Source organism: Electrona antarctica, assembly GCF_951216825.1.
Source record: "Electrona antarctica genome assembly, chromosome: 4".
Taxonomy (NCBI): domain Eukaryota; kingdom Metazoa; phylum Chordata; class Actinopteri; order Myctophiformes; family Myctophidae; genus Electrona; species Electrona antarctica.
The window spans coordinates 44,177,973-44,200,693 of NC_136809.1; the positions used below are offsets into that span (position 1 = coordinate 44,177,973).

The following is a 22,721-nucleotide window of genomic DNA, read 5'->3' on the forward strand; positions in this document are numbered from 1 at the left end:
AGTCTGGAGATGCTGTGTATGGATCGTGTTTCCCGGGGGGGGCGGGTTCAAACATTTTCTCTTTGACGCAATTGGTCAGAGCTACTGTCAGTCAAAGGTTTCAAGCATTGAACGTCACTGTACCAAAGCCCGCCCATATTGCATACCGTGTCCAGATTGGCCACACCAGTTCTCTGGTGTAGGAAATGGGTGTACAATTGAGCCTCTCCAGACCGTACAGTATGTTGGACCTACTTTAGCTTTGTTCTTAATTGTTCAATTCTGGAGGAGAAAATTCCCATAAAGATCCTTTCAAACGGGCAGCGATTAACGCTCCTAGTAATTCATTTTCAATGAGACCTACGGTTTTTGTCTGTACGCGCAGAGAAGTCGAGGATCGACTCGTTTCATACACACCAGACCTGGATTCTGTTTAGATTTATTTTTTTACGCTTGCATTGTCGCGACCCTCATGAGCGGACCTGGAGCAGACCTGTCGTTGATCCAGACCCTCATGAGCAGACCTGGAGCAGACCTGTCGTTGATCCAGACCCTCATGAGCAGACCTGGAGCAGACCTGTCGTTGATCCAGACCCTCATGAGCAGACCTGGAGCAGACCTGTCGTTGATCCAGACCCTCATGAGCAGACCTGGAGCAGACCTGTCGTTGATCCAGACCCTCATGAGCAGACCTGGAGCAGACCTGTCGTTGATCCAGGCGACGTCAACATCTGCGTTAAATGATGCCCGTCTGAAAGTACCTTTAAACAGTTAGATAAGTTATATAACAATTACATAATTATCTGCTTGACCAACCAGCCGAAAAAACGCACCAGCGTGCAAACACCTTTACTTCTTTCCCCATAAGGCACATTTGTCTGGTATAATATCCTTGAGAGGATGTTTTATCTCCATGGGGATAGCAAAGTACGCACGCACGCACGCACGCACGCACGCACGCACGCACGCACGCACGCATGCACGCACGCACGCACGCACGCACACACACACGCCAATTCATAACAAATAACTCCCAAATGAAAATAAAGCCTCAGCTGGGAAGACACCACTATTATCTCCTCCTGGCAAAACCAGGGCCTGAATACACACAGACACAAAACATAAGAACTCATCTTAGAGTCTTGTGAGAACCCAGCTGCGATGCCTTTCTCACACATCTAAGATGTCTCGCTGCCTGCCATCGGGGCTCATTATGAAGTGCTCTCTAATCAGAGCCAAACATCCTTATCTAAATAAAGCCATGCATGCAGGCGTGGTGAGAGACCGATCATCTGCAATGAGCTGCATAAACACACCACTGTTCAGGGCTATAAATAGACTCCCCGTCAAGTAGCATGCTTGACTGCCACATTAAGGCTGATTGGCCGCGCGGCGGAAATGAGCCGATCTACAAGCTCACAGCGTCGACTTCCGACCCGCTGTTGAGCTTAGATGAGAGTAGATATATAGGGCTGTCACGATTAGAAATTGAAGATGCGATTAACTATTTTTTGTGTTTTTGGCATTGAACATGGGAACATATGAATAAACAATACATTTCTGTTTGCCTGGTAATCAAAAAATGCACAGGGCAGTTATGACAAATAACTGAAATATACAAAGAAATGACTGACATATTCATTATTTTAATACTTACAAAAAAGGGGAAATAATGCGGAAATAGCTGATCTACAAGCTGATCTACAAGCTTACAACGCGCCACAACGTGCCACGTTGTAAGCTTGTAGATCTGATATTTCAGATTTTTTTTTATGTATGAACATTTTTCAACATGGAAACGATTATGACGATTATGACAAAATAATTGCGATTATCTCAAATATACGATTACAGACGATGATCTAATAATTGTGACAGGCCTACTGTACTTGTAGATCAGCTTGCTTTCGGCGCGCAACCCGGTTAGAAATAAGGCATTACTGCACTCTGAGCCAAATGAGCCAATAAAAAGAGTCAGTCTCTAGAGATCTGGTCCCAGACTGCAGTGCAGTGAAAGTGCAAGAAGGGTTACCGTTGCTGGAGTGGTGCCACGGTCCTCTGCTGGCGTACGCTGCTCGTCGGGCGATTTCATGCAGAGAGCGGAGTCCCTGTCCTGGGTGATGGGAAAAGGCATGTTTTGACATGCACAAATGTACAGCACGTATGCTCGCACGCACACACATTTGATTTTGGTTGCAAAAAAAACAACTGTCCAACAACTGCCACACTCACACTCACACACTGCCACACCAGACGCATACATGTATGCCACAGGAAAATAAATCCCTGTGAAGATTGGCCTGACACTCAGTTTGAATTACATTCCGCTAACCCCAGAGTTGTGGGTGACCAATAAGAGCCCACTATTCAAAGTGATACTTTTTTGCTGTGATGTTAGAATCTCTTTGTAACCGCCCCCTGGAAATAAATCTTCCACCCAAGTTTCAGACTATTATCAGTATAGTCTGGCCATGCCAGGTTACCACACTCCCCTCCATACTTCTTTTGAAAACCACTGCCCCACACACACTGACAGTAATATATACCTGTCTCCTGGGTGTTGTTAAGGCCCGCCCTGTAGGGGGCGCCCTTGGGCAGGCTGTGCGAGTGTCTGAAGTGTTGCAGGGGCGGGGCCGGGGGCAGGACGTGCCTCAGATTGCAGGCCATCCGCAGCAGCCTCAGCCTCACTGAGGACTCAGTCCTGCTCAGCACCTCCATGGCCCGCTGCTCGCTGCAGCCCTGCAGGCTCACCCCGTCCACCTGCATGGATGAAGAGGAGTGGGGGCATGAGGGTTAAGCATGGGCGTCCCTATTTAGGCAAAACTTTTCAAAGAAATGTTGACAATTCTGAAAATAGCAGATCTACCTGCTCACAACACGTCGCGATGCAACATGTTGTGTTTGTGATTGATTGATTGATTGAAAATGTTATTAACAGTTTGGAGAATAAGCATATGAATGTACAGTTCAATACAAGGTCTGCTAAGAGGATTAAGAAACCCAAGAAAGCACTGAGGATCGTTTCCATTGGGGTCCTCCATTTTCAATTCATCAGATTCAATTAGTTTACAATGCATTGTGCCACAAAGTAACCAAGGGGCAGGTGGCTTCGTATAGCCTCAGAGCCACTGGGCAGTAGATTGCTAAACAGCTTATTTCCCCAGACCATCATCAGGCATAGAAATGAACAGGTCAGGGAAAAGAACAATAAGATGGTGAACTATTAATTATTTTAACCGTGAATTCTTCAACCTTGAACGGTATAGAGAGCTTAGCTTAGAGAGACATGTAGAGGGGATGAGGGGTTTCAAGCTTGAGGAGGCATGTCAGAGGAGGAGGAGGAGGAGGAGGAGGGGAGAGGAGACATGATGTGGAGAAGTTGAGGAGGCATGTCAGAGGAGGAGGAGGAGGACTGGAGGCATGATGTGGAGAGGTTGAGGAGGCATGTCAGAAGAGGAGGAGGAGGAGGAGGAGGGTGGGGAGGAGACATGATGTGGAGAGGTGGAGTGGGGAAGGAAGGGAAGGAAGGAAGGAAGGAAGGAAGGAAGGAAGGAAGGAAGGAAGGAAGGAAGGAAGGAAGGAGGGAAGCGAGGGAGGGATCAGTTGTAATGAAATAAAATATATTATTTCAAAGAATAAAGAAGGAACTAAGCAGCTGAACAAGGAGCCAGAAAGGAGGAGGAAGGAGAAAATAGCCACGGTATTTCTCCTTCATCAGCTAAAAAAAACTCTAATTGGTTTGGATGAAACTAGTAAAAGTTGCAACCTGTGCACATTTGTGGGATATTAAAATCGATTTAGCAGAGAGCACATTTCAAAGCCAAGTCAACTAACCAGGTACTTTCCTCCAGAGAGGAGATAACGTTTTTGTTAGAGCAGGGTTCTGTGTATGTTTGTACTCTGTATCTGTCCCCTCAAAAGTAGACGCCACATACAACGGTGCATAAAACGAACGCCGCATGAACAATCTGCATGAGCAGGAAATGCCATGGCCAAGGGAAAGTCACAGTGAAAGTCATGAAGCATGTGAAAGATGGATCACAGCCGATAATCTCTTTGTGTGAAAACGGCCTTGAAATCTATTGTGAACGTTGTTCTTGTGAACTACTTCTGTATAGTAGCATGGGAGGACCTCTGAGGTCACTCTGACTCAGACATAGCCATAAACAAACCCCATACAGTATATAGGCCTTAAACAAAGCCTGCTCAGAGACTCTCAGACTACAGATGGAAATTAACTTCTGGCTAACTCTGGTCCATTTACAAATTAGATGTGAAAACTGGCGTGTTGATTAATGACCATTGTCCCTGTCAAATCAAATAAATAGAACTCACCGCCAGTATGATGTCTCCGATATGGATGTGTCCGTCCTGATCGACAGCACTGCCTTTCACCATGCTCTTCACCATCACACCAGCACTATAGTCTGAGGAAGACAACATGCTCTGAGGAAGACAACATGCACGTAGGTTCAGCTTGCACAAAACCAACATATAAACCAAAATAAACACAACCTCCGGGCCCCCGCCTATAATGGAAGTTTTTGATGTTACTATAAGTAATTAAACAGATCAGGAAGAAGCAGGACTGCGATGCCAGGAATCAACTTCATTCTTTATTTATAGGTGCCATCACACCAGAGAGAGACTAGTGTCTCCCTGCAGAGTTTCCCCCCAGCAACCCCCAACACCAAGCCTTTTACTGTTGGAGGCTGGAGCCCAGGGGGGCCATTGTTCCTGAGATGAGATATACTTTATTAATCCCAGAGGGGAAATTGAGACGTTACAGCAGCATAATGTGACACACATAAATAAAACTAAAGCTACTGGACAAACAGAAAAACAACAGACTCAGGTGATCAAAACCACACACGACCAGGGCCATCATGGGACAATATGCATTGGAGGAGACAGCATCAGCATTGTACATGCATCATGTACATGCATTGTACATGCATCAGCATTGTACAGTCTGATGGCAGTTGGCATGAAAGTGAGTCTTGGCCAAAGCATTTCTGGGGGTCCCCAGCCAAAAACATTGAGAACCTCTGGACTCTAGCACACCAGTCTGTTCTGTTTTGATCACGATCTTTCAATAAAACTTTGTCAATCCTTCATATTTGGAAGATTCTTTTTTTGCCATTACACACATTATTACCTGAGTTCAGATCACCGATGTAGTTGGTGATGGTGAATCCAAGTCCCAGGAAGTTTTTAGTCAACTGCACACTGAACTCATAGTCGTCCTCTGATGATGAGTCACTGAGCTGAAAAACATGTATGTGTAGAATAATGTACATACATCATCCAGTATTACACATTAACATAGAGATCAACATGGTATCAATCTGCTGTTACGGTAGGGCTCTCTATCTCTCTCTCTCTCACATGCACGCACGCACGCACGCACGCACGCACGCACGCACGCACGCATGCACGCACGCACGCACGCACGCACGTGTTGATTTGTTGATTTGAGACCATGCACCTTGCTGTCCTGGCTCAGAATGGATGAAGAAAGATGGCCGTCCTTCACCACATCCCTGGCAATGAGCAGCTGTACGTTGCTGCCAGCGTTTCGCAGAACCTGGGACAGGTATTCACGTGTGGAAAGAAAGAAACGAGTGTGAATGGCAGTGGAACTGGAGCCCATTAGAGAGACAGACGGCTGCCTTGGAAACCCACAGCATAGGATGATATCGTTGCGGTCAGGCAGTTTTTGTTTTTTGTTTTTTTAAATGAATGCCCTACTTCTTCATCGGACAAAAGGGTGAAAACAGCAGATCTACAAGCTCACGATGCCACGTGAACTTGTAGATCGGCTGTTTTCACAATTTTAAAAATATAAAAAATAATAATAATAAAAAAGGAATGGTTTTTAATTTCAAAAGATATTTTTTTAAATTATTTTATTAATTTAAAAACAATCAAACAAATCTAAGAAACTCCAATAAAGACAATAAAAACAATTAAAAAGTAGTAGCGGCACGTTGTGAGCTTGTAGATCTGCTATTTTCACTAGTTTGGGTGCCGGGAAAACTACTTTCTCTTTTGGGTCTCGACCTGAAAGGTTTGGGAACCACTGCTATACAGTGACTATAGGAATGCTGCCTATACTCAGAAGAACTATTTGTATTTATTTATTTAACCTTTATTTAATCAGTAAAAAACACATTGAGACTAAAGTCTCTTTTACAAGTGTGAACTGGCCAAGAGGAGAGGCAAAATAAGTAACACAGCTCTGCCAGTGAACTATGTAGCATAGCGAGCGTACCCTGCCCCACCATAATTCTACACAGTACCTCTGTACATTAAATGGATCCTCCTTACCTGGGCCACCTGTTCGCTGTTCATGCCCTCGAGGTCAGTGTCTCCGATCTGCAGGATATGGTCTCCACTGCGAAGACGCTTGTCCTGTGGTGTCACAACACCACAGCATTATCCACACAACGTACATCTTAATGTTGCTCCTTTCATTTCAATGGCTTTAAGATCACCTTTACTGTACATTCTTTATGACAATTGAATAACTTAATACAGCCTAAAGGCCCTCACACAACCGGGGGCTGAATAAACAACGTGAAACTACTACTTTCTCCGCATAACACTATTCATATACAGTTGGGTGCCACCGATATTGTCCCTTATCATTTGACCCATTTAGGCCTGACCTCAAAATTTTACAAAATCCTCCAGTTTTCTGAAATAAATATTTTCACGATTTTTCAAAAATAGCAGACCTACAAGCTCATAGCGCGCCACTCGGTGGCGCGCTATGAGCTTGTAGATCTGCTATTTATCAATAGCTAAATTATAACATAATGTTTAAAACACCAAACTGTCCTTTTGCGCAGATCACGCAAACCTCAGCAAAAAGAAAAGGACAATATCGATGGCCTCCAACTGTAGTTGATGCCATGTAGAAGCTACAAACAAATCAACCGTGTTCCAATTATAAATGATGTTGCTTTGTCACCAAGAAACGTTTGCATTCTGTGTGAATGTACTCATGACATAAACAACAGTTCAAAGAAATATGTTTTCGGGCAAATTAATCTAAAGCCCAAACCACACCAGTAGGGCCTCCTCGTCCCGTCTCAACCTTTTGGTGTGGTTTGGGTTTAAGAGAAAGAAGGGACATTCATATGTTGCTCGTAATTCATTCATTCGTTGTCTTGCTCATTTATTATGGGTTGATTATGGTGAACGTACCCGCCCCGTCACTCCTCCTGGGACGATGGTCTTGACCATCACCCCTGTGCTCTTCCCCCCGATGATACCGAAACCAAGGCCCTCCCCTTCATTCAGCAAGTGGATCATCTCTATATGCCGCCTCTGAGACAACAGAGGACAGAGATGGAGGCGTGGGGGGGAGAGAGAGAGAGAGAGAGAGGTAGTGGAAAAAATAAAAGCCACAAATGATTAACTACTATATATAAACACATACAGACATAAATCCCACACTATCCTGTAAATCCCACATAATTCTATGATCAAAGACCTTACATGGAAACGAAGCTTACCTCGTGTGCAATAGCTGCGAGGTTTCTCCCCATCGACAGGGTTCGGGAGATTCGCGGTGGAGTGCAGTACTGATCGAAGAAAACAAAAAACAAATTGATGTTATCTAATCCTTGCAGCAATGTTAAGTGTATCATTACAGATCGTATGCTCCCAAGTTCAACCTAAAGATGGATTAGCATGTTTTTTTTATACATTTTTTATAACAATATTTTGGGGGCTTTTCTGCCTTTATTGATAGGACATAGTGGAGATAGACAGGAAACAGGGTAGAGAGAGAGAGAGACTGGGAATGACATGCAGCAAAGGTCGCCGGGATTGGGACTCGAACCCACAACATGCTGTCAAGCATGTGCCTATTATGTGCCTATTATGTGGTATGTACTTTGTTGGGCTCTACAGGGTGCGTTTTTGCCCTCTAAACCAAAACCAAATGTTTGCCCCAGAATATGATGAATTATTTCAGAGTAGGATATATTAATACACTAGAATCTAGTCTATTAATATACTCTGCCATAATGAATCATCTAGTGACTATAGATAGTGGGGACTGGGGACACAAGCAGGCCTGGAATTTCATCCTTTTAGGGGCAAGGCCACTTGGCCTTTAGTGTGGTCAACTTTTTGAGGGCACAAGGCCAAGTGCCAGGGCATGAAGGCCATCAATTAAAAAATGATTTTCCGATGAACATTGGTTCAGAACAGTGCTTCTTAAATAAATAATCACAGCTTTAAATAACAAAATATAAGTAGCTACTGTTGTAAAATATTGTAAACATGTTTTGGGGACCCAGTCCAGAGATGAAAATCATAATGAAATGGCCTAGGACCCTGTCAGGCTGTCACCCTAGGCTAATTAATATAAATTTAATTTGGGGGTCCTTGAAATTTAAATGGCTGAGGATCATTGGGTTAAACTGTGAGTTAATTCACATAAAATACAATGACAGCCTACATAACTTTTGAATAAGGGCTTGGTTTAGAAAAGCCTATATTTTGTGCTAAACTAATATATTGAATAACATGGCATTGTAGAGAGGTTAGTGACAGATAAGATAATTTCTCCATTGTGGGGCTGCACCGCTGCAGGACTGAGGACTCTGCAGTAAGTCAACACAAAGTGAAAGTGCAGCTTCAAATCAGTTTTTTGTTCTTACCTGGAGACAGTGTGTGCTGTGCACAGGGGAACAATTGTTTAATTATATCCATGGTGTCTTTCTGTCGCTATCCATAATGCGACGCAAAAGTACATTTATGTTTGTTTTGGTGGGCTAGATAGATTCGGTAGATCTCCTCCTTGTATGGAGGAGATCTTGAGCTTAGCCCAGATACCCTGGGTAAATATAGATTTCATTTCATTTCATTTCATGGACAGCCACGCTGTTTCGCATTAGACAAAAGGAAATCAGCTGGACCATGTCCGACCAGCGACCAACGTTAATACATGTGACGTAGGACCGCCACACTGTCGCAACTGTAGGAAACATTGTTTTGTTTTGAGTGATAGTTGCAGTTTGACCGGATAGCTAGATTAGCTACACTAGTAGGCAGCGTGTGGGCTAAATGCCCTCTGTTTACTCTGTCAGTGCGTGTATGTGTGGCGCGGAGGAGGAGGCGTGCGGGTGTGTGTGTGTGTGTGTGTGTGTGTGTGTGTGTGTGTGTATGCGCGCGTCATGACGACCAGCGGCAGCGGGGGTAGTTATTAAGGCAAAGTACCGCAAAATAATCAAACCACTTTGCAAATGGCAACACAACTACAACACAGATTTGTTCTGCGCGGGACGTGAGGGGAACATTGGTTACCGTAATGACTGGAAAATTGCGCAGAGGATAAACGGTAAAATGAACTTCTGTGGGCGCCGGTCGGGGCACCACGGCCACTGTGGCCGTATGGGCATATACTTTTTCGAGGGGCACACGGCCAAAGAGAGGGGCAACGACGGCCATGGCCGCCGTGGCCGCCGTGAAATTCCTGCCCTGGACACAAGTCAGAACCAATTCAGAAACCTTGCATGATCTATCTATTTTACAGCCACGTTTCAAAGGTACCATTGAGATGATATTTGCATCTGAACAATGTGGAAATTAGCCCTAAACATATGCACTACTGAACAACTAGTGAAGCAGTTTTGCATTATACTACCCCTGAACCCCTCTTCACTGTTGGGCAGTAACAGTTACTAGTAATATATTACTGTAATATTATTACTTTTCCCAGTAACGAGTAAGGTATTACTCTGCCAAAACAGTAATATTATACCTATTTACTTTGTAATAAATAGCACATATTACATATGACTTTTTTGTTTTTGTTTTGTTGGCTTGAAAACATTTCATTTAAAAGGTCTAGACTGAGAGATTGCTGCTTTATTTTATAACCTTTTTGGCTGATTGGTGACTCTTCTTCTAAATATTATATTATTCAAAACAATTGGATTCAGTTGTAAAAGAAGCTGACCAAACATAATGTGTTGTTGTACATCCCTTTTTTGCGCATGGGGGGGGTGCAAAAGTAATATGTAATATTATATAATATGTAATATATTAGTCTTGATTCCAAGTAATAAGTAATGTAATATTATTACTTTTTCTAAGGAGTAATAAGTAATACGTAACACTCTCCTAAGTAATATTGCCCAACACTGCCCCCCCTTGCCAAACAGGCAAACAGGTTTGGCTGTGAGGTGATCTTTTTATATATTAATAAAATAATTCACCGGTGTGAAGTGCTTATCATCATACATCATATACATCACATTCAGTGCTCAACTAATCAAATCATCACAAATGTCATTCCGGCCAATTACAATTTGCGTCTTCACTTTTCTGTACGAAAAGCTGGGCATAGGAGGGGCATAGGCCCCTCAAAAAAGTATACGGAGGTTTTTCTGTTTTTCTTTGGGTTTCTTTTGTTGTCTTTGTTTTTGTTATGTTTTTATTTATTTATATTTGATCTGATTTCTGTTCTTTCATTATTTGGTGGATACAAAATTTAAATAAAAACAAAGTTAAAAAAATGCATTAATGCATTAATGTGCAAATTGTTCCAAAGAAAGAAAGAAAGAAAGAAAGAAAGAAAGAAATAAAGAAAGAAAGAAAGAAAGTATTGAAACATTCCAAAAGAGGGCAGAATCAAGACCAGGGAAAGATCTGACCAAACTCAAGGGAGTGTGAAGTTCATCTGGATGTACCACAACTACCACATCTGCAGTGGTTGGAGGTGCGGTCGCCGGTCTCTCTGCTCTTCCATTGAGAAATGAGTTTGGCTAGGATTAGGAACATTACTGGTTGACAAGTGGTATTTCCTCACACTCAAAGAACAATTTACTGTACAATCTACATCCAAGCGGTCGTAACATCTTAGCTCACTGGTAGACATTTTGGCTCCTGCACATGGCAAGGGACCCTGGGTTCAAATCCCAGGGAGGACATAAATCCTATGGATTGCATCTTTAAAGTCTCATCTTCCATTTAACATCTTCAGTTTCCCTACAGCACACCCTTAGTTACTGTAACATCTTCAGGGCTATGAAGGTACTGTATAACTCTCATACCCAGAAAATTCAGATATTTTTCTCAGGTCTTCCCCAAGATGCATCTTGTCCTGCCTTAACTTGCTTGGCCTGTACTGTAGGGCATTAAGCAACTAGTCGACCTTGTTGGTACTAGTTGACTAGTTGATAAGAAAAATAATAATAATAATAATGTTTTTTTTCCCCCCGATTTTGTAGGCCTCAAGATCAGGTAGATTATAGTTATAGTCACCAATGTACACAGTTTATAAATTATAAATGTACAAATATTTATTTAAAAGAAAAGAATGTTTTTTTTTTTTTTTTTTTTTTTGTGCAACCACTCCAAGGAACAGCAATGTCCGTGACGTTCAACTATGTGTGTGACTATGTTTGTGTGTGTGTGACGTTAATGAGCATCAGTACCAATGAGTACCAAAGGTGGCGCTGTTGTGCCAGAAACAGAGAGAGAGAGATAGTGCTGCACTGTTGCCTGCTAATGAGAGAGAGAGAGGGGGGGGGGGGGGGGGGGGGGATTTTCACCACTCAGTTCACACGGGTGTGACTTTTTTACATAATAGGTAGTTAAACAACTAGTCAACTAGTCGACTAGTAAAAATGACTAGAAGTGAATGCCCTACTGCACTGTGATGAATGCCATCTTGGTACCTGAGACTCAACGTGAGCGCCATTGTCCGGGTAGAAGTCGGGGGAGGTCAGGTCCTGTGAGCTCAGTGAGGAGATGCTGCTGAATGTCCGGGCGGCGCTGGGCCTTCTGTTCTCCACAGCCGACGTGTAGGAGTCACTGTGGGTTAGAGCCTTCGGGCCCTTCGTCACGCCCTCGCATGCGCCACCATTCAAGGACACAGATCTGGTGATGATGCCCCTCAACTGGGAATTTGTAAGAAGAGGTGAGAAGGAGAGGTCGTAAGGATAGGATGAAATGAGCATGGAGGTGCTCAGGGGTATAGGAGAGAAAGAGTCTCAGTATAATGGAGAATATGAAAGACAGATTTTTTTTTGGTAATGTCTAAAGCAAACAGAGGATGGGAGAGGAGGGGATTGATTGATTGACATTGCTTGACATCTTTATCGGCAATATGCATATGAATAAACATATCTATACATATCGTACAAATAGGGCTGTCACGATTACACATTTTAAGTTGACGATTAATTGTTACCCAAATAATTGCGATTTAATTGTGTTTTTGTGCATTGGAAATCGGAACATTATGAATAGAAATTACATTTCCGTTTGCCTTTTAGGCTTTGTAATGAAAAAGTGCACATAGGGCAGATATGACAAATATCTGAAATATACTAAGAAATGTATGGCATTTCTATCTATTTTATACTTTACAAAAGGTAATAATTGCACAAATAGCTGATCTACAAAGTTTACAACACGTCATGTTTTGTGGTCCTTGTGGTCCACAGACAGAGGGACGTATGAGTTGTATCATATCATCAGATATAGAAGATGACATTGGTTGTGGAAAGGAAAAAAACACGGGAGTCAGAGAACTGGAGAAGCGGAGGTGGTTAAGGAGAGACGTTGGCGGTGGGAGGGATTGTGTGTGTACTGTGTATGCAGAGATGAAAACAAGATTTAGAATGGGCGAGAGGAGGGAAGTGAATGCGTTAGACGAGAACAGACAGATAAACGTAGAATGAGGCAGGGATGGAAAACGATAGGGAACACAGAACAAAAAGGTGAGTATCTGAGATAAAGCCCTCTATTCCATTGCACCGTATTGCTTCTGTTATATAAACACAAAGCCAGCCCTTGTCTTCTGTGTACTGCATTATGCTTAAAAGGAACGATGAGGATCTTTTAGAAGCCTATCTCTAATATGCATCATGCATGCAACCCCGGCCTTTTCAAGACATACTTTCATTTTACATGATCCAGTGCCAAGTTTCCTGGAATGCAACGCTGCAAGCGCTGTGGATTCTAGTCCACACGGTTAATGTGATATAGCGGTGCTGTGTAGAGCAGACTGTATATCTTAAGGTTAGCCTAACGTCGTGCTGTCATGTAAGTAAATTACATACAACAGCACATGCTAGCAGAAACAAACATCTGTCAGTGCTTATAGAGCAAAACCATGTCTGAGCGAAACAGCTGCACATTAAAGCCAACAATAAATACGAGCCAACAAGATGTCAGTCAGATGCAAATGCAAACAAACACACGCACAAACATAAACGTCAATTTGCATGTTATAGATTCTCTATTCCTTTCAATTTAAAGCTGCAATGAAGAAATTGTTTTAATGAATAAAATGTCCATTTTAACCAATCTGTCTGACTCTGCGTGCAGTGGCTGCCTGGAGCCGGTGTTGTCCCTACTCTTCCATTGAGAAATGTTGGCCCACCTACTGGTTGACAAGTGGTACTGCATGAAGCTCATAAGCACAATACATTCTGGCCACAGGAATGGGCTCTATGCACACAGAATAACTCTTCCTACTTCCGGGCTAGCTTCCGGGCTGCTTCCCTACTTCCTTCACAGGTGTTACTGATGATACTAATTAAGGCTCTGTGTGCAGTGGTTGCAGTTCTCAATCGTTTAAATTTCAAGGAACCCCCTAAACTCTGAGAGTGCACAAATGGAACCAAATGGACCCATACGGGCCCAAATTTGGAACCCACTCTATGGACACTTTGAGACACACTGGTGTAGCAGAGTGTTTCCAGCGAGCCAACATGCACAATAGCGGCACCCTGACTCTGTTTGACCAGAATGAAATAGCCTTCATTAGTATCATCTGTAACACCTGTGAATGAACCTGCATTCCCTCCAGTCCTAAGAGCGATAGATGTTTGGTGACTTTGGTCTCCCAGGTTCCTGTCCCAGGTTACAGATTTCAGTTTTAATCTATACTGCAATTTCCATCTTTCTCCCTCTCTCTCACCCTCTGTCTCTCACCCACTCTCTTCTTCTTCTTCCAGAGTGTTGGTGGTAACCAGTATGTAGTATGTACTGGTTGTAGTATGTAGTATGTAGTATGTACTGATTATTCATCTACTTTAGTTCACGTACCTCATTTAGTATTAGGAATCATTCACCACCAACACCCTGTGCTGTGTGCACATACTATATGACCACCCTCCCACCTCAAACGCACGCACGCACGTTCGTGCGCGCACACACACGCACACGCACGCACACTCATGCACACGCACACACACACGCACGCACACACACACACACACACACACACACACACACACACACACACACACACACACACACACACACACACACACACACACACACACACACACACACACACAGAAACACACACACAGAAACACAGAAACACATGCATATGTTATGCACACATACTAAACACTCATACTAGAGTGAGTCTAGTATGTGTCTATACTGTAGATAGACAAATCCATGGAGCACTGCCCTGTAGGCCAGGTGTAGCTAATCAATGGTGAGGTGTAAAGTTGTGCTATGGCCTTGCCCAGGGAACCGCTCGGATTTGTCGATAGTACAGTATAGAGTAGACCACTGGTTCTCAAACAGTGGGTCGGGACCCATTTGTGGGTCACAAATCAAATTTCTATGGGTCACGACTTAAAATCCTCATTTTCTTTTCCTAAATTAAAAAAAAATAATAATAATAATAATAATAATAATAATACAGAAGTAGATCTTCTATTTCCACTAGTTTCACGTCTAGTCTCGACCTGAAAGGTTTGGGAACCACTGGTATAGACACACACCTTGGGCGAGGGCTGGTGTTTCTCCTGCTGCATGGCGAGTATGTGATGGAAAAGGGGGCTCTGCAGAACACTCTTTAGCAGGGAGAGTTTCTCCTGTGCCGGGACCTCGCCTCTCTCCTTCAGTCTGGTCTGCAGTCTCTCCACAGCCTCCAGGGCACCTTGCATATCTGGAGTGAAGTGATATATTGTTGGCATTCACTGTCACATTTTCAACATTTTTTTTTACTTTAACTGAGACTGGCGTTGTCTTGAATTTGCATATTTATGGCCCAGGGACCAGCCAAACCCACCGATAATGGATGGATTACAAAATGTCAATGCAAGAATAGAATAGGGGAAATCAACTGGTGCTCTGGATTCCAGCAAAGTGGAGACTTAGTGGACATGGAATTTATTCGTAAAATGTTGGTAAGGGAAGCCTTAGCTGTATGAATGAATGAATGAATGAATGAATGAATGCATGGATGGATGAATGAATGAATGAATGAATGGATGGATGGATGAATGGATGGATGGATGGATGGATGGATGGATGAATGGATGGATGGATGGATGGATGAATGAATGAATGAATGAATGCATGCATGCATGCATGCATGAATGAATGAATGAATGAATGAATGAATGAATGAATGAATGAATGAATGAATGAATGGATGGATGGATGGATGGATGGATGAATGAATGAACCCAGCAAGCCAAATGACGTTATGATGACGTCCAGTGATCACAGCCCATATGGGGATGATCATTCCGTCATTTTCAGGACGCCTTCACCAGTTAAAATAATATAGCTTATTCTGGGCTAGATCTGACTAGTTCTCTATTGGACTCTCTCTGATTCATCCAGGGACATCTTTCTTAGTGGGCAGAATTTATGTTCGTTGAAATCAGGTGATATTCTGTGCCAGATCTGACTAGTCTTGGTTTGACTTGATTTGGCCCCAATAGAGACGTCACTAATTTGTCAAGGTCCTGACCGTGCTTGCTGGGAATTAATGAACGAATGAATGAATGAATGAATGAATGAATGAATGAATGCATTTTTATTTTCATGTCTTGTAAAGACCCAGATCACATTCACTTCCCACAGAAACTGCACAAAAAGAAAAGAAATTAAAACAAAACCTAAATAGAAATAAATACATCACATATATGTTTTCTTTGTCCGTTTGTCCCATGCTTTCTCTAAATATTCTGCAAGAGCGAATATCTGATCTTCAAAAGTCGCTCTGCGTCGCTTAACCACATCAGTTCTATGTTTTTACACTTAAATAACTTTTGATGTAGCTCATGGTACAGTGGTGGGCAATAGAAAACAAAATTAAACTCATTCTCAATATCGTTTATATCACAGTAAGTGAAAATCCATTCTTCTATTACTCCTCTATAGCTTAATACCTACCAGTCTAAAGGTGCAATGGCAAGATCCCAGAACAAAGTTGGGCACATTGAGATCTTTGTCTTTTGGATAATAGAGCACAAACATACTTTTCACTAGCATAACAGCTTTTTATCATAACAAATGTCCTCAGCTTTGGTTTGTACTGTATGACCCGTACCTGGGCTGTACAGGAAGAGAGTCAAGCTGGGAAACGGAATGTCCCAGCCAGGTTCGATAACCCCAAACTGCTCAATATAATAATCACCTGAGCAGCGATCAACTGGGTGAAGCTGAAACTGCATTTCACACGACGGTATTGCATTATTTTGATTAACTCTGAGAGTTAAACAAACACACAAACTTGTACTGTGTTCTTCTGTGTGTACGCTGTACGGTCACATATTCTAATTTCCTTTAGAAGAAACTGCCCTATAGCTATGAGCTGTGTAAAACAAAAACATGCTGGAAAAAACTATTCTGATACCATTAAAGGAGTGCTGCCCACTCTCCTTTAGTCAAAGTTCAACATGCTGCATTTTAAGTAGTAGTCTATGGACCCTGGGCCTTATTTATTTCCCTTATGCATTGTGGGCAGCAATAACTAATGAGTACAAGGCAGAGCTGTAGTAATGATATGTGACAGCAGAGCACTTAATGGCCTGCAACACTGTACTGTACTGTTATGTGCTACACACTTTGAACTCTAGACTAGAGAACAGCACTAGTGGGCCGTGAGGATATTACAAGTGGGCCCCCAAATATTTGGCTAAACACTATGATTTTAATGATAATATATCATTAATACCCGGTTTTCTGATTTGTTTTTTCTTACCTTGTAAAATGTGTGATACCAATAAATATGGGACATCCAAGTCGGGACACAAGTGATTGATTGGTTGCTTGCTTGATTGATCATTTAAATAAAGGTGCTCTGAAACTGCATCTGATTCTGAACACTTAGGGCTCCAATTTTGTCGCAGCCTTTACCCGCAGCGCGGCCCGCAATTCAGCCGCTGCCCGAAAATTACGAATATAGGAGCTTTCTCTGTCCCTTAATGGTATTTTCATCCAGCGTCACCCGCTATCCTTTTTGCCGACACCAGTATTTGCGCCTAGAGGTGTGGTCATGGGCGTGTTGGCACGCTTTCCCCTAAATTGCTATTTTGGTCACACACATGATGCAGAAAAGGTTGGGAACACTTTTGCTAGTAGAACAAACCATAACTTCAAAGCCATCTTCTTCACGCCTTGGCTATAGCAATAAGCAAACTATAAACCCTTGGAAATATAAAAGGTATTTGTGTCTTTTCTGGTTAAATGGAACATGTTTGGCCGTTGGTCTGTGTGTGTGTGTGTGTGTGTGTGTGTGTGTGTGTGTGTGTGTGTGTGTGTGTGTGTGTGTGTGTGTGTGTGTGTGTGTGTGTGTGTGTGTGGGGCCTATGAATCATTACATTTAACAAAATAATGTGTGTTGACACAAGAAACTAACTTACCCATGATTTCCATCTTGACCCTCAATCCTTCTTGTTCACCGTCTGTATTTGAGACCTATAGCATTAAAATGATTTAAACACATTCCATACATTAATTTGGACTTAAATTTGTAGTTTATTTTACTGACAACATAGAAAGCAATATAACACCAAGTCGAATTCCCCACCACAATCATCAATAATTGATGGCTAAATAGGAATCATCACAGAATAGATGGCAACCACATACAGTCTGTCTTTTGACAGCTATAGTGAAACTGTCTTTTCATCTTGTCATTGATTGATTGATTGATAATCATTGATTGATTGATTGATTGGCTGGCTGACTGATGTTTTTATTGACAAAAAGTGTGTGTGTGTGTGTGTGTGTGTGTGTGTGTGTGTGTGTGTGTGTGTGTGTGTGTGTGTGTGTGTGTGTGTGTGTGTGTGTGTGTGTGTGTGTGTGTGTGTGCTCTTACATATCTGTCAAAAGGTAATACAAGTAAGGTTATTTCCATAGGCCTATACACTGGATGCATCAGTGGTGCAAATGTGTAACTGACTGCCATCATGTCATGTGTTTTTGATTCACAAAACTGTTGGTAGGGCCCCTATTAGGCTAGGGCCCCGGCCCAGCAACAAAGTGAAACAACCATGTTTGTTTTCAAGCGCCTTGGTCTTTGTTGCTTGGATGACACAGCTAATGCTCTTAGTTTAATTCTCCTCCGAACGGATTTAAAGCAGTGACGTTAATTAGCGCCGACGCGACCATTTTGACTGGAGTGAGTCCCGAGTCAAATCATAGAGCAACGGACGGCTGATTTGATCTACAAAATGATTGGCTAAAATGAAAACGACCAATCGAAAAATGTAGGCTATTAAATTAGTGTGCCCATGCCCATTAATTAGAAAGAACTGGGGTAATTGAATAGCCAGTGTGTAGGCCTAAATATGCATGCAGAGTATAGCATAGTAAGTGTCTGCTGAAACTGCAACTTATTGCAGTTTAGTAATAAACTAAAAGTAGTAGGCTACCCGGTATAATCGACTGACTGCTGGCATTTAAATCGAGGGTATACAACTACTGGCGATGATTATTTATAAAACATGAAGCTGTCGACAGAAAAATACTAAATAGCCTGTTTACGTTGGACTATATATAGGCTAAAGGGTCTACTCCGACATGAAGTGTTTTGTTATTAAAGCCTCTGATATAGTGTTTAACCTCTATATCTCACCTTCCCTTCTGCACCGCTGAGCTATCATCAACAGGTCTCCTCTCCGCTCAACTCCAAGGAGGAGAATCTATCGCCCACATATATCAGGCAGCAAAGTGCCAGCAACAGTAGCCTAATTACAATACATTTACAAATGGAACATCAAGCCAGTTCCCCTGGGGTGTCTAATAAAAAGCTTTAGTTAAACATCTCGACAAGAAACAATGCTGAACGCTGATTTTACACTAGCCTATTCCAAATCCATCGCCAGCCTGAGTCGAGGCAATGCGCATGTCTCTCTCTCTCTCTCTCTCTCTCTCTCTCTCTCTCCATCTACCTCTCTCTCTCTCTCTCCATCTACCTCTCTAGCTCTCTCTCTCTCTCCATCTCCCCCTTTCACTCTCTCTCTCTCTCTCTCTCTCTATGGGTAAAAAAAAACAGGTTGTTTCAGCCAGGCTAATGATTCTTGAAGCACAATTAGGCTATATCACTCGCACCTGCTGCTCATATAATCACAATATCCCCGTTTTCAAAAGTCTGTCAAAAAGGCATGCTTTGTCTATTATTTATGTTAATATAGGCTCTGTTTTCCTATTTTATTGTATATATTTTTAATATAATATATCTCTTTATACCCTATAACTGTGTCCTGACATTTCTCTTCACACCTTTAATAACCCCCCATTTCGATCCATATACGGCAGATGGAGCCCTAGTCCACAGATTTAGGAAAAGATCCAGTTCCTTGTTTTCCACCGAATCCACTCTCTCTCTCTCTCTCTCTCGCTCTCGTTCCCTCTGCATCCTGAGGCAGGATCAGGAACCATCAGCCAGCCCGCATACATGCAACGATGCAGCCGAGCATCCACCACCACCACCTCTGAATTGCTTTCCCATCTCTGACCCGTCCGTCACTGTCCAGCGTGTCCTCTGCACTGTGTGCGTGGATTTTAGAAGTCACTGGGGACACTGACAGTAGAGAGAGAGAGAAAGAGAGAGAGAGAGAGAGAGAGAGAGAGAGACGCCTCTCTGTCCGCTACAGCTACTCTATTGGACTTGTATTCGGACGGACCTCTCTTCTTGCCACTGTGTGTGTGTGTGTGTGTGTGAGCAGTGATCAGGATACTAAGCACGCAGCGATTGGTTTACCATTAGCTTTATTCCGACGCGCGCGCGGCGGAGTCGTTCGGTGGCGGTTGGTTGGTTGGTTGGTGTTGGTTGTGCAGATTTCTTCACATGCAGCACGAAGATTAACGGTCCTAAAATATTAGCAACTTCGAGTCTTGGTTAATTGGAAAAAAGCAATTCGGTGCATTCATTTGATTGGGACATATCTTATATCGTGTACTGTGGACTGGACTGTATAAGACCAGACGAACGCTATCCACGAGCCACTGCACTGGATGTGTATATGCGACTGTTGCTGCTACCTGTGATTTGTGGTAAGAATCATTTTTCCCCCTTTCTTTTCCTATACACGGATCTATTAGCGTAATTTGTCAATTTCGGATTCCCTCCACAGACTTGCTGTGTGCGCGCGCGTGTGTGTGTGTGTGTGTGTGTGCGCGCGCGTGCGTGCATGTGCTGTGTTGGTATGGGGCAGCAGTAGTGCACTAGCGTTGGTTCCCACGGATGCCCATGAGAATTTGGTCTGAGATGATTATAATTTTAGGGGCGGAAATGTTGCCGTTTTAAATGAGATGGTTAAGAGAAGGCATGGTTCCAGTTCCAGGCTGCGTGCTGTTACTGTACGGAGGATGTTCCAGTGACTTAAAGGCGGACTGAATGGGCGTCGCTCGCTGTGAGGTGTCGGTTTAGGCAAAGTAGAGAATAAAACGCCTACTCCCTCCCTGGCTAACAGTCAGTGTGATGTGATGATGGCGTTAGGCTATTTTATCAATTATATCCCCAGGCAAGGTGAACTGCTGTTGTAGGGCTACTGTAAAATAGAATAGCCGCCCTTACACAACATTTATCAGCGTCACTGCGGGTATACGATCCCATCATTCCCATGGTCCATGATTTATATATATCATATCAAGTGTTTTCTATTTTTAAGAGCCTGTCATTGGTCGGACTATACGTTTTTTAGGCGAATGATGGAATGCGGTTATTAGGCTATAACATGTCGGTTTGTCAACCGAACCGCAGCCTATAGCTGCTCTCATCAATGATCAACGTGTTGTCGAACCGACCCCCCCCCCCCCCCCCACCACCTCCCCCTGTCTGTCCAAATAGCTACAGCCACTCTGCGTGCGCCGTACGTGCACGTCTATAGCCAGTTGCGTTCCAGGATACGTCAATCATGCGGACGAGTAAAATCTATCTGCTTTTTATTTACAGTCAGCAGGAGGACAGCCATCCTGGATTATTTACAAATGACCTTGAATGAATGGAAGAGGCTAGAGTGTGAGATACAACAACTACCAGGGAACACAAGCTCTTCATATTGACCCGAAATGAAAATAAACCCCAATACAATGAAGCTATAACACAGCTGGGTTATAGAGGTGAACCCTCTTTCAACAGGCCTTTGTTTAGGAGGTGGGGGTGCAGTGACATAATTAAGATTTGGTTCCTCCATATAGCCTACTGCTGGTGAGCAAGTTGTGTCTGTCTCATAGATTGTGGAGCTGTTGTTGTTGTTGTTGCTGCTGCCATAATGGTCACTCAATGCTATATGGCAGTGGTTCCAAAAGTGGGGTCCGGGGACCCCCAGGGGTCCTTGAGGGAGTTCCAGGGGGTCCCCATGCAGCTAAATGATAGTTTGGAACCAAATTGACCCTTATGGGTCTGTAACTCAGAGCGTGTACAAATGGAACCAAATGGACCCGTTTCAGAGTTAAATTAACATTAACATTTTACAATATAAATGGGGGTCCCAGAGATAGAAATGCCATTAAATGGCGGTCTGTAGACTAATATGCATGTCAAACTGGGGGTCCTTGAAATTAAACGGGTTGAGAATCACTGGCCCATGGCATAATGGGGGTCCGTGGGCTAATTAGTGTCAATTCTGGGGTCCTTCTTGACATGAAAAAGTGTGGGAACCACTGCTACGTATATGGACTATGCTGTTTGGACCACTGACAATTTTCTCTGCACAATATATTGCCTATAAGGCTATTTGTGCTGAATTATATGATTGCTATATTGTTATAGGCCTATGGTTGAGATACGAAAGGTATCTAGCTTGAGACCAGGTGAGGTTGACAATACGTTTGACTCATCTGCCGGTGCGGCGGTGCCGTATAGCTATAAAAGTGTAAGGAACTCACATCATGTGGGAGGATGTTAAATATGGCCAGTTTCCCATATGCCTACCCTTGACAGTCTGCCAAAGATTTTCACTTAGAAATTGTACTAGACTGCCATTTGGCAGCATCTGTTAAAGTATCAGTCCCCCCCGGAGATGTAGATCAGACAAATGTCATTTATAGTACATGCTGATGATAAAAACCCTTTCTTTGGCTGTATTATGTTTGTATTTCAATTAGCCTACCATTTCCATTTTTGCCAAGATTTCTTTTTTTTATCCAAGCTCTGCACTTATTCGGTTTTGCTTTGGATGTATACAGTTCTTCTTGATTTGGCAATCTTCCCCCATGGAAAGAGACAGGACCTATTCTCAAATATTGAGTCTTAGGTGTATGAAAGATCATCCAGGGTCACATTCAATAACAACACCCATGCAGTCCCAGCTGACCTGAGGCCATAAAGATGCGACAGCAGCAAGCAAGCAATCTGCTGACTGTAGGTCTATCTCTCTTCCTTGAATAAGGCCACCAAATCATCTCACTTGTTGTGCTGTCATCATGAAACATAATAGAGAGACCAGACTGTTATATGAATCAGACTGTTAAGGCTAATTTGGATTGGCCTGTCTTACCTA

The 22,721-nt window shown here is 42.9% G+C and overlaps 1 protein-coding gene across 1 annotated transcript in view; it reads right to left on the reverse strand.

Annotated features, from left to right (window-relative positions):
- LOC306921333 (multiple PDZ domain protein-like) overlaps positions 1-18,951 on the reverse strand; it is a gene marked incomplete at its 3' end in the record, with an annotated part of 68,034 nt that extends 49,083 nt beyond the window's left edge. The window contains exons 1-11 of the mRNA XM_079498442.1: positions 18,851-18,951; positions 17,634-17,688; positions 14,757-14,923; positions 11,682-11,903; positions 7,503-7,571; positions 7,192-7,314; positions 6,310-6,393; positions 5,468-5,566; positions 5,138-5,246; positions 4,315-4,406; positions 2,526-2,739 (exon numbers count right to left, since the gene is read on the reverse strand). Coding sequence (XP_079354568.1) covers positions 2,526-2,739; positions 4,315-4,406; positions 5,138-5,246; positions 5,468-5,566; positions 6,310-6,393; positions 7,192-7,314; positions 7,503-7,571; positions 11,682-11,903; positions 14,757-14,923; positions 17,634-17,646 — 1,192 coding nt within the window. The 5' untranslated portion in view covers positions 17,647-17,688; positions 18,851-18,951. The remainder of the gene's footprint in view (positions 1-2,525; positions 2,740-4,314; positions 4,407-5,137; positions 5,247-5,467; positions 5,567-6,309; positions 6,394-7,191; positions 7,315-7,502; positions 7,572-11,681; positions 11,904-14,756; positions 14,924-17,633; positions 17,689-18,850) is intronic.
- Positions 18,952-22,721: the final 3,770 nt, after the last annotated feature.